Below are 13,070 nucleotides of genomic sequence, written 5' to 3' on the forward strand. Positions count from 1 at the left end.
TCTACAGGCTGTCCCTAATTTTTCCTGAATTTTTTTTTCCGGGGAACTGAAACGCACTACCGGTATCTGCACGTGTTCCAAAAAATCCCAAATTAGGCCCATGGCCCCTTTTTGGCCAATATCGCAATTCCGGCACGGCGGCTCCGCCGTGCTCCGGCGACGGCGCCGCCGCAAGCGGCGGCAATTTACCTCGGGTTGGCCGTTTTCGGCCGAATTCGGCCACACTTGCATCGGTCCCTACGATAAAACAATCCTAGGGCCTTCGGGGGGCCAAAAAACTTACGAAAAATCGAAGCTTACCGGCGGCGGTGCTTTCGGGTGTGGCAGCTCTCCGGTGAGGTTCGTGTTTTAGTGATTCGGCTCCGATCAACCTGTAGAGAAAAGAGTGGTGATCACGGTGATATAAAAATTGCATCAAACGGAGGCCGGGAAGGGCCTCATCGGAGGCAAAAACCGAGGAGGGACACGGCGGCACCGCTGGGTTTCGGCTTCGATTTGGCCGCAGGGGAAATCAGCGTGAAAAAATGAGTCGGGGGTATGAAATTTACCTCGATCGGCGGTCGAAAATCTCCCCGGTGCGTCGGTGGGTGGCGGCGGTCGGCTTCTCCAGCGAGGGCAGGCGGCTAGGGTTTTTGTGGTCAGGTGTGGGGGTTCTATTTATACCCTTTTGCCTTTTGATCTCAGCTGTCCATTTTGATTTAATTTGGGCCGTCCGTTTTTGATTGAATCTGGGCCGTCCGTGCGATTGCATCTGAGCCGTCCGTGCGCACGCTTGATCTGGGCCGTCCGATCGCGCGTACGCGGATCGCCAACGTGCCCCATCTCCGGTCGACGTGGTCTTGCCACGTGGCAGGTCCTGGTTGGCCAGGACTGCTGACTGGGTCTGCTGACGTGGCTGCTGACGTGGCGCTCTTTTTTTTTAAACTTAATAAAAATAATTAATAATAAAATAACCAAAATTTCCCAATTTTCCGGGCGTTACACCATGTCAGAAGATGTTGAGAGTTTATAAGTGTCGCTCATACCGGAAGGGGTATTGAGGCGATTGTTTGTTGTTGCATTTATTACTGGACAAGATATGGGGACGACCATTTGATTACAAAGAAAATATTCATATCCACGTGTAGTAGGGATCCCTATGACCACCCCCAGCGACATCAGTATGGTAAGGTAAAACGATAGTGTAGAGATGAACATGGTAAGAATATGATTTTAAAAATAGTAATGAGTCAAAGTTATACGTCGTTTTGAATGTATACTATTCAATTGTTATTATGAATTTTACCTTAATGGATGATACTTGAGAAGTTATAGATTAGTCGAGAAAATGCTAACATTTACAGTGAAATGAATAATGAATGCACTAGCATTTGGATTTTATTAAGAATGAGCTCCATTGATTGTTTTATATTTTCTACAATCCTTTAATTTTCTACATCAATGGTAAGACGTTGATATTTTTATTGAGATAGTGTAATTCACCTCTTTCTTATGAACTATTTCATATCAGAATAACTAAAACTCGGATCCTGAATAAGAGACTAGTTAAAGAATTACCTCTTTTATTTCGTCAGCTTTGAGTAGAGATTAACCATATTTATTTTTAATGTTTTCTTTTTTTTTTCGCTTCAGTTTCAAAGGCATTCTTATAGCCCCTATTTGGGCAATATAAGTTTAATTGCTTCTGCTAAATAATAAATTTTAGTATTATTTATTTTACGATTATTAAGTTATATGTTCGAAATCTCGGATAGGAGTTTGGGCTTTTACAGTTGGCATTAGAGCCACATTCCTCAAAACTATTCATTGCAAATAGGTTTAGAGTAAATTTAATGCAACTCGAACCTCAAACCATTGTTATGAAATATGGGTAAAGAGACATGAGGAGAGGAAGGCCCCCATTAAATAGAGCAATTCGGAAGGGATCGCTTTGGGAGGATGTTGATTGGCTCTTCGAGATGCTTGAAAGAAATAGAGTTTGCACATCTAGTCCCCAGAGAGCATGACAGATGAAGGCATAAAAATAGGAATGTTTGAATGGGGTCTTCGTTCGGAGATCAAACAACAACTATATGTATTTGAGCTTGACACTTATTTGGTAGTCTTGGCCAACATGGCCAACACACAATTAATTGAGAGGAACTTCCGTATCTTTTCCTCAGTAGTGAGCAACTCTATGCCCCCGATTTTGCATCGTAGACCAGCACGGACTGCACTGAACCAGTAGAATAAGAGACTAAGGTTCATGCCTCAGGCTCCTCCCTAAGCCCTGATAGCAAGACGCGACAAGATTTGCCGACACTGTGGAAAAGATCATGGAGACCGACCATGTTATTGTCTCAATAACACCTATCATATATGCGGAGGTGCTCAACACTACACGAGATAGTGCCCGAGGAATCAGAATCAGACTAGACCCATGGTCTAGGGTAGAGTCTACACACTCACCTAACAGGATGCTGAAACCAACTCATATGTGATACATGATACGTATACTATCTGCAAACATTTTGCACATATTTTGATTGACGCTGATGCTTCATATTATTTTATTTTACATGTTTTTACTCAATATTTAAATGTGTTACCTGAACGTTTTGATTCTGTATTATTAGTGTCTACACTTGGGAACAAAACATTACTAAAGAATGTTATATAAAAATATTGTATTAAGAGATAACAGATAGGGAACTGAGCGTAGATCTAATAACACTAGATACAGGAATTTTGATGTAATCTTGGGATGAACTGGTTAGTGACGTATCATGCTGTTATTGATTGTTATCACAAAAAACTTGTATTCAACATTCCTAACGAAGATTCCTTCACTAATTAATAAAATCTTAGATATTGTTAGTAATGGTAGTAGTATATTAAGTTTGATCAAATGCCTTTAATTTAACTATTCTTTTTTCACGTTAAGCAAACTCAAGGAAGATATTTGCATTCAAGATATCCCTATTGTGTGACACTTTTCAGATATATTCTCTGATAAACTACCAGAACTGCTAGTAAATCGAGAAGTAGAACTCGCTATTGCTCTTCAGCTTGGTACCCAACCCATCTCAGTTGTCCCATACCGAATGAGTCGTGTTGAAATGGAGAATTGAGAAAACAAATCAAAGAGTTACAAAATAATAGTTTCATCTGACACAGCATATTACCATGAAGTGCCAAAGTTACGTTTGTTCTGAGATCAGACAATAACTATATATATTTGAGCTTGCCACTTATTTGGCAGTCTTGGCCAATACACAATTAATTGAGAGGAACCTCTGTATCTTTCCTTTAGCAGTTGGCAATTCCATGCCATCAGTTTTGCATAGCAGATCAGCACCTACTACACTGAACCAGCAGAACAAGAGACCAAGGTCTGCGCCTCAAGCTCCTCCCCAAGCCCCGATTGTAGGATGCGATAAGATTTGTCAGTACTGTGGCAAAGATCATGGAGACCGACCATGTTATCGCCTCAACAACACCTATCATGTATGCGGGACTGCTCAACACTACGCGAGATAGTGCCCGAAGAATTAGAATCAAACTAGACCTGTGGTTCAAGATAGAGTCTACACACTCATCCAGCAGGATACTGAAGCCAACCCAGATGTAATACATGATACGTATACTATCTGCAAACACCCTGCACATGTTTCGATTGACATTAATGCTTCATATTCTTTTGTTTCACATACTTTTACTCAATATTTAAATGTGTTACTTGAATGTCTTGATTCTGTATTATTGGTATCTACACTTGGGAACAGAACGTTATTAGAGAATGTTATATAAAAATATTGTATTATAGAGATAACAGATAGGGAACTGAGCGTAGATATAATAACAATAGATACGAAAATTTTGATATATTATTGAGGATGAACTGATTAACAAAGTATCATGTTGTTGTTGATTGTTATCACAAAAAATTTGTATTCAACGTTTTTAACGAAGAGCCCTTTACTAATTAATAAAATTTTAGATATTATTGGCAATGGTGGTAGTATATTAAGTTCGATCAAATGCTTTTAATTTAACTATTCTTTTTCCGTGTTAAGCAAACCCAAGGAAGAGATTTGCATTCAAGATATCCCCGTTATCTGAAACTTTTCGGATGTATTCTCTAATATACTACCAGGACTACTAGTAGATTGAAAAGTAGAATTCGCCATTGATCTTTAGCTTGGTACCCAATCCATCTCAGTTGTCCTATACCGAATGAATCGTGTTAAAATGGAAGAACTGATAAAACATATCAAAGAGTTACAAGATAATAGTTTCATCTGACACAACATATTCCCTTGGAGCGCCAAAGTTACGTTCGCAAGAAAGAGTGATGAGTCCTTAAGATTGTGTATAGATTACAGAGAACTGAACATGATCATAATTAATAATAAGTACTCCCTCCCTAGGATTGATGACCTTTTTGATCAGTTATATGGTGTTTATATTTTCTCTAAGATCGACCTACATTTAAGTTACTATTAGGTGAAGATCAAGGTAGAAAACATTTCTAAGACGGCCTTCAAGACCCAATATGAGCATTATGAGTTCCTTGTTATGCTGTTCGAATTGACTAACGCACTTGTAATCATTATGAATTTAATGAACAGGATCTTTAAGCAATTTTTGGACCTATTTGTCATATTTTTTATTGATGATATTCTGGTTACTCTAAGAGTAGATAGGAACACGTCCAACATCTGACTAAAGTTTTATAGGTTCTCAGAAAAAAGTAGCTATATGCAAAGTTGAATAAGTATGGATTCTAACTTGAGCAGACTTCCTTCCTAGGTCACATAGTACCGAAAGATGGAATATCAGTGAATGTTGACAAGATTAAGGCAATGATGGTTTGGAATCAGTTGACATCGATTAAGGAAATTAGATGTTTCTTGGATATGATAGAATATTACTGCAGGTTTATAGAAAGGTTCTCAAATATAGTAGACCTCCTGATACGACTCACGAAGAAAAATTTTAAGTTCGAGTAGAATGAAGAATGTAAAAGAAACTTTACAGAACTCAAAGAACGATTGACTATCGCACCAATGTTAGCTATGCCGAATGGAACATGTAGATATACAATATACAATGACATGTCCTACTGAGTTGCGTTTTAATGCAGCACAAGAAGGTTATAATTTATTGGTTCAGGAAGTTGAAAGTTCATAAAAAGAATTACCCCAGATTTGGAGCTTTTTGTGATTATCCGCATCTTGAAAACCTGACACCATTTCTTGTATGGGAAGACATTTATAATCTATACAGATCATAAGAATCTAAAATATATATTCACCCCAAAAGACCTCAACATGCTTCAGAGGCATTGAATAGAACTCCTTAAGGATTATGATTGTAAAATCTTGTACCACTGAGGTAAGGGTAAAGTGATAGCCGATGTCCTCAGTAAGAAGAATGCATGTATATTAGCTTATATAATATCTGAGTGCAGGATGATGAAGGCCACACAGCAAATACATCTCCAAGACTTGAAGAGGGCAACATGCCTAACTCATTTAACAGTCCAACTCGAGTTAATTTAGAGAATAAATGAGGCTCAACTGGCCGATTCCACTCTACCAGCTCTCAGAAATGATATAAAACATGGTTTTAATTCAGAGTTCCAAATTTCTGAAGATGGGCTGGTTAGGTTTCAAGATAAATTGTGTGTTCCTAGTGATTGTGGGTTGAAGGGAGATATCTTGATAGAGACTCACAGTTCGAAATTCACCATGCACCTGAAAAGTACTAATATGTACCAGAACATATGGCCCCGATTCTGGTGGAGTGGGATGAAAAGGGATATTACTGACTTCTTCTCCAAATGTCTTATAAGCCAACAGGTTAAGACAGAGCATCAACACCGAGGGGGGCTACTTTAGCCGCTACCAATTCCGAAATAAAAATGAGAACATATCATCATGGATTTTCTAATAAGATTGCCTAAGGTACATTCGAGACACGATGCGATTTGGGTAATTGTCGATCGATTCACTAAGTCCTTCTATTTCTTAGCTATTAGAATAACAAATTCCTTGAACAAGTTAGTTAGAATTTATATCTGAGAGATAGTCAGATTGCATAGAGTTCTGGTAACGGTGATATCAAACAGGGACCCCAAGTTTACCTCTAGGTTTTGGATAAGTTTTCAATAAACAATGAGAACAAAATTATCTCTTAGTATAGCATTCCGCCCTCGGACAGATGGACAATCAGAATGAACTATCCGCGCACTAGAGGATATGTTCAGGGTTTGTGTTCTAGATTTTGAAGGACACAGGGATGATCACATACCCCTGATAGAGTTCGTCTACAATAACAGTTATCATATAAGTATTAGTATGATTCCGTATAAAGCATTATATGGTTGACTCTGTAGGTCACCAATCTGTTGGGAGGAAGTAGTTGACAGAAAATTGAATGACCCAGACCTAGTAGATGAGACCATAGAAAAGATTGTCAAAATTAAAAAAATGTTCAAACGGTACAGAGTAAACATAAGAGTTATGCAGACACTCGAATGAGAGATTTGAAATTTAAGAAAGATGATCTAGTGTTCCTTAAAGTCATTCTTAAGGGCATCACCAGGTTTGGAAAGAGAGGGAAATTGAATTCTCAGTTCATCGGACCTTGGATAGAATTGGACTATCCGCCTACAGACTAGTATTGCCTCCAGAACTATTCAGAGTCCATAACATCTTTCATATGTCGATGCTGTGCAAATATAATCTTGACCCTTCGCCTGTTTTTTTCTTAGAAGCCATTTTTACTTCAGGAGGACTTATCTTACGAAGAGGTACCTGCCAGTATTTCAGACCGAAAGAGTAAGGTGCTTCGCAATAGAGAAATTCCTTTCATCAAGGTTATGTGGCAAAATCGCTCGCATGACAAGTCCACCTAGAAGTTGGAATCAGACCTCAGGGTTAGGTATTCTCAATTGTTTGACTAGGGGTAGCAATTTGAGAGTAAATTTTTTTTTTAAGAGGGAGAGTCTTAATACCCCGAGTATGAGAATTTGGCTCAAATATGACGAATTTTAATTCTTTTTTAAATAATAATAATATATAAGTTTTAATTTTAATGTCTTTTTTTTTTTTCTACTTGAGTTTCAAAAACATTCTCATAACCCTTATTTAGACATTTTAAGTAAACGTGTAATGAATGTAATTTTAAAACTTTAATTGCTTCTATAGTAAACAATAAATTTCAGAGTTATACGTTCGAAATCTCATATAAGGATTTGAGTTTTTACATATAGTATAAGAAATATAACGTCTTATTTTTAGGTTATATGTATGGTGTTCTCTAAAGTACATATATACACGAATAAATAATTGTATAAATATTATATATGGTGTTTCTTTTTCTTTTTAAAAAAATTGAGAACGTATATATACATATATATTTAAAAAAATATTGATATTATTTTTTATCCATTAAATATAACTGTTATTATTACGATATTTTTATTTCCTTCTTGTCCTTAATTCTCTACCAATTGATTTCATTCCTTCTAAGTACTTCCATGGCTTATTTGGTTTACCAAATAACAATTAATTAAGATTGAAATTAATTAACGTTCTAAAAAGATTAGGACTTGATTGAAAATTTAATCATAAAGAATGTTAGTAAGCAATTGTTGCACATGAATTTGAAGTTTTAATAATTATAATCAGCTATCGGCTATGCATGTGTGTGTGCATTACCTCTATTCTTCTTATCCAAAATTTTCTCTATTCTCACTGGGCCCTTGGGAAACATAGATATTCAAATGCTTCCACACATATATATATATATACACACACGTGTGTGTGTGTGTGTATTCTTTAAATAATTGTTGAAGGGTTTCCGTTCCTGCATAATCTGAATAATTTGTTATGTTATGTTTGAAATAAATTTGATTTGTAAATTCATAATTATTTTAATTAATGAATTAGTATTGAGTTCATATCCAATTTTTATTTGCTTATTTTAGAATAGGGTGCTTTAGATACAAGGGACACCATTTGTTATTGTTGTCTAAATTAATTATTGCTTGTCGTTGTGGGTTACATTTGTTACTATTCTTGATTCACTCGATATGGCACCATATTTATTTTATATATATATATTTTTTAAAAAATGTTCCTTATTTTTTTAAAAAATAAAATATCATTGTTATCTAAATTTTGAAAAAAAAAATGCTGTTGTTATCTTCAAATACCAAGTATGTATCTATTTTTTAATTAAGATTCTAATAATATAGAGCATATTTTTCTTCAATATAATTGATATCAGAGTATGTGCTACAACGATTAACTTAGTGGAATATATAAGGGGCTGCTCTAAAGAATATTGTAACCCTCTTTTAACATATGGCATGATATTGGCAGACCGTCACACAACAAGGAAGTAATTGATTTGTTGTTTTATATTATTATTTGAACTATTTGATTGGCAAGAAATAAGAAAATCTTCAACAGTAAGGCATTTAGTGTCTACTTAGTACAAGACTTGCTTAGTGGGAAAAGACGCTTCTTAACGAGTTTGGGAGGCGTTTGATTAACCAATTGCTAGTATCCTTGGATGAGGTGATGGGGAGAAGCCTTCTAATGGTTAAAAAATATTTAATAGTAAGACTCATTAAGTGAAAAAAAAGTATTGCTTAACAAGTTCGAGAGATTCTCAATCAACCAGTTACTAGTATCATTGAATGAGGTGCGGAAAGAGGCATTCTAATAAAATTTCTAAGCATATGTATTAAGCTTAAAAATCCAATCTATATATCAACCCATGAATTCATATTTAAAAAAAAAAAGTTCTTAGTAAAAAAATTAATAAAACTATATTAATCACACAAATGTTATAATATTAAAAAACATGAATATAAAATTCTGATTGGATAAATTACTCAAACCAACAGCTTGACGAGGAAGCCTATTCATAAGCTCATATTTGAATACTCATATTTACGTATTCAAAAGTTCAAAATTATTCATAATTTAAGTCAAGACTTATTTGTGGGTAAAATAGAAATGCAAACTTAAAGGATAACTTTAAAATAGTTGTCGTTACTTGTTGAAGAAAGAGCCTCGATAAGGGACAATCATCCGCCAAAAGATGCAACTAGAAAGAGATTGGAAGGAGTGCATTTGGGACAAGATAAGTTTAGTGAATTATGGAATTTTTTTTGTTAAAATGGTGAATTGGTTTGTTTTTTTTAATAAATTGATTTACATTTATAATGATTAAACAAAAAAAAATCATGTTAGAAGTGTTACATTATCAGACACAGGTATTTCACATGGACAACAACTCAACCGAATTGTATCATGTGTCCAAACTTGAGTTTACATGACACTCGTACAAATATCATTAATAATTAGAAACTGAAATATAATTTTTTTGAAAGTATAAAGATTAAAATAACAAAAGATAGTATATACATTAATTTAAATATTTTAAAATAGTACATAAATCAAATTGGTATTTTATTGGATTGTGGTTTATAATATGTTTTAATTTAAAATTCTATCTTGAAGTCCTTGTACTTTTCTTATCAATCTAAACAAAGTTTTTACTTCAAAAAAAAAAAAAATCAAAACGTCATTTATAGATTTGTTTCTAATATGGTCTAGATAATCTTAATTCCCCATGTACTCTGTAAGGAAAAAATTATAGGAATAATATATATGAACATAAATTTAACAAATCTAAAGACAAAACATTTACACAGTTTTAGATCCTTAATAAACCATGTCTTTATTAAATAGGAAGTTATACGAGACATGCGCAGATACATACAAATACAGAAATACTACCAACTATATTAATATCTCATACTTGCACTACCTATATGTATATATATATATATATATATATATATTTAAAAACATCAAATGGCACGACATGGCTACATATATAATAAATAGATATATGTGCATGCTGGCCATATGTATAGCCACAAAATTGGAAATTACACACATGAATATAACATATATATATATATATATAAAATATTAAAGGAAGTCGGAGAGAACATTTTTAACGACGTAGTCTGCGACAATACGATTGGTTTTCTGGGTGGGATGGAAAGAATCCCAGAACACGTATTTATCAGCATTTGTGCACGTATATGGATTCCGACTGTCACATGCATATCCCATCTCAAACATCCCCGTCGCACAGCACGCCACTCCTGCTACGTCGAATCCTGCACCACCACACGACCATTTTTAGTATTTTTCTTTTTATCAACGAAATTATTAAATCATGATAAAAGTATAAACTAGCAAGTAATAATACAAGACTATATAAAAGTAATATATACAAGACTTTCACATTGACCTAACCGTTTCTGTGAGCTCATTAAATTCCCACCAAAATCATGGCTAAATGTGATGAGACTTTTAGATGCCTCCCTAATTAATTACCCTCCAGGACTTTCACGTGTTACTTGGAAAAAAAAGGCATGAAACTATAATTCCATAGCCAGTTCATTAGCCAATCTACCAATTAATCATCTTTTTATGATTATATACGTCATATTATATTTATATATGTACTAATTAACTTACCATAAGCGGAAGGTTTTCGTATAATTTGCAGGAGTACATTATAGGGATTTGAGAAGACGAGTTGGATATCCGGAAGCTCCTTGTTCATCTTCTCCGCCAAGTTCTTCAGTTTCACATTGAACTCTGAGGCCACATTATTATACTCCTCCACGCAACCTCGCCCCTGCATCAGGTTCGTTGTCCTTTCCAAGGGCATGCACCCCATCGGAGGGATCCCTCCTAGGGATATTTTCCGACCTCCAAGCTCGTACAGTTGCTTAACGAAGTTCCCGGCGATCTGGACCAGGAAATCCTGGTACTGGCCGATACTATACTGGGATGATCGGCCGCCGGGGATGGCATAGTAGTTTTCTAGAAAGTCGTTTGTTCCTAAGCTTATCATGTACAAAGCTTCCTTAATGATCTCGTTCGATTTGTTTTCTCCAACCTGAGCTTTCAGTTTCTTCTGATATTCCTTGTAGTACTCCAGTTCCTTCCATAGAGGTATTACAGACTGAATATACAAGAAAGTAAATGCGCCGTTAATCAATTTCATAATCTCGCTTGTTAGAATATAAACAAAAAAGAAAGAAGGATTTGAGTTGGTGGGTGCTTACGAGCACATCGGAAGTGGCATTATCATATCCAGTTGCAGCGGAAGCGAAGGTGACTCCGGTGGCAAAATCTGAGATGCTATAAGCTGGATCTAGATAAGGAGGAATGGTTTGTTTTAAACCAATAGCTTCAGAAATAAAGTCAGTGGCGATTCTGCCATTGGAGAACCTTCCTGTTGGCTTGCCGCCGGTGAAATCACGACCATAAGGCTGAAAATTGCTCCTTGCAACCGTGGGAATAAAGTTGTTGTTGCCCGCATCAACAGATGAGTCACCAAACACGATAATGGCTGGAACCTTTGCCCCTACCTTGGCCAGTAAAAGGAGGAGCTGACATGAGAGAAGCCACAATAAAGCATGAGAGTTTGTGATCATCTTTTTATTGTTCCTTGTCTTGTTTATAATCAGAGAATATTTTGTATGTTGAAGAACTTTTAGTGGAGAACAAGGCAAATAGATGGTGTATATATATATATGCATTAATTTATGTATGAAAATGGTAATGCTTTGGTGAGTTAATGAAGTTTTCATGGGTTGAAGATGGTCGTTGAAAGTCTTTAATTTGGCATGAAAAGTTGGTAGAGTGAGAAATAATAGACATCATGTGGACAAAAATAATAGGAGGGGACACACAAAATATCCTTCAATATCATCTTCTAATTAATTAGCGACCTAAGATATGTGAAGTATGATCTATCTGAACCTTGTATGTCTATGTGTATATATAAGAATTTTTGTACATATATAATAATCTTGGGTTATCTTTTAGTATAATGTATTTGAAGTATATATAGTATAGTTTATATATGAAAAAGTTTATTTTAGTTAAAAAAAAAAAAAGAACATGATTATATTACATTATACGAAAGGAATTGTTGTGTGAACTTCATGATTCTTGTTTGCTACGGAGGAAACAGAAAGGTTAACCAAATTAATTAAAAGAAGATTTTAGATTAAAAAGAGAAATATTTTTAATCCTTTAACTATTTGTTAGTTACAATTAAGTTTTAAGAATTTTTATATTATTTTTAAACTCACGATGTTTTTTTTTTTTCAATTCAAAACTGTGAAAATTTTAATAATTTTTTTTTCTCTTTTGTTTATATTTTATTTTTAATTAATTATTATCAATTAAAGAATATTAGTCATAATAAACTTAACAAAAATAATTGATTTATTTTATTCAGCGATGAAGATGATAAAATAATAACACATATTTAAAAAAAATAAAAATATGGTTGCAATAAATATTTCTAGTTTTTTTTTTTAAATTCATAATTGTAATATAAGTATTATATTTTAATTTTCTATATTAATAGAGAAAGAAATTTTGAAATTTTTATTAAAAAATTCATTAAAAATCATGTTTTGACGTAATTTTTTATAATTTCAAAAACTAAATCATACTGAAAATTTTAATACTAAATTAAAACGTAGTTCATAATTAAGAGATTGTACTGATAATTTGTGCATTTTAAATCATTATTTTCACTATATATTTATTAAATTAAGTTTAAACTTTTTAAAAATATTTAATTAATAGAATTAATTAATTTATAATTAACGCAGTCTTAGTTAATTAATTAATTATTTACACCCTTTTGTTGTTGAAAAGTCCCAAAGTCCAGCCACAGCTCGATCTGATCAGTACCACCTGCTTGCTCGTTAATAATTTCTCTGTACTGCTAATTAAAGAGAAAGGCAGAGTAAACTGAATACACAGTGCTGCTTGTTTTACACTATTTACTGATATATATTAAGAAATATATATATTAATCATATGTAACATAAATGATACATTATTTTACCTAATAAAATTTATAAATAAAAAAAAAATGCATGAATCATTTAATTAAATTATAGTTGGTAAGTTCACTAATATATTTATATACATATAATTAAATAAAAAAAAATTTCAGTA

At 33.9% G+C, this 13,070-nt stretch overlaps 1 protein-coding gene across 1 annotated transcript; it reads right to left on the reverse strand.

Moving 5' to 3' along the window:
- Nucleotides 1–9,715: 9,715 nt before the first annotated feature.
- Nucleotides 9,716–11,603, reverse strand: LOC110808832 (GDSL esterase/lipase At2g04570-like). The gene is made up of 3 exons (XM_022034445.2): nt 11,153–11,603; nt 10,557–11,049; nt 9,716–10,192 (listed from the first exon to the last, which is right to left on the reverse strand). The coding sequence occupies exons 1-3, from the start codon at nt 11,522–11,524 to the stop codon at nt 9,999–10,001; spliced, it is 1,059 nt and encodes a 352-aa protein (XP_021890137.1). The 5' UTR covers nt 11,525–11,603; the 3' UTR covers nt 9,716–9,998.
- Between the last annotated feature and the right edge of the window lie 1,467 nt (nt 11,604–13,070).

Source organism: Carica papaya, chromosome 3, assembly GCF_054855325.1.
Source record: "Carica papaya isolate Zhongbai chromosome 3, ASM5485532v1, whole genome shotgun sequence".
Classification (NCBI taxonomy): domain Eukaryota; kingdom Viridiplantae; phylum Streptophyta; class Magnoliopsida; order Brassicales; family Caricaceae; genus Carica; species Carica papaya.

Coding starts and splice junctions, on each gene's coding strand:
- LOC110808832 (XM_022034445.2), bottom strand. CDS start 11,524: ATGATCACAAACTCTCATGCTTTATTGTGGCTTCTCTCATGTCAGCTC. Junction 11,050..11,152: donor ATGCCACTTCCGATGTGCTC/GTAAGCACCCAC, acceptor TTGTATATTCAG/TCTGTAATACCTCTATGGAA. Junction 10,193..10,556: donor ACGAAAACCTTCCGCTTATG/GTAAGTTAATTA, acceptor GTGGTGGTGCAG/GATTCGACGTAGCAGGAGTG.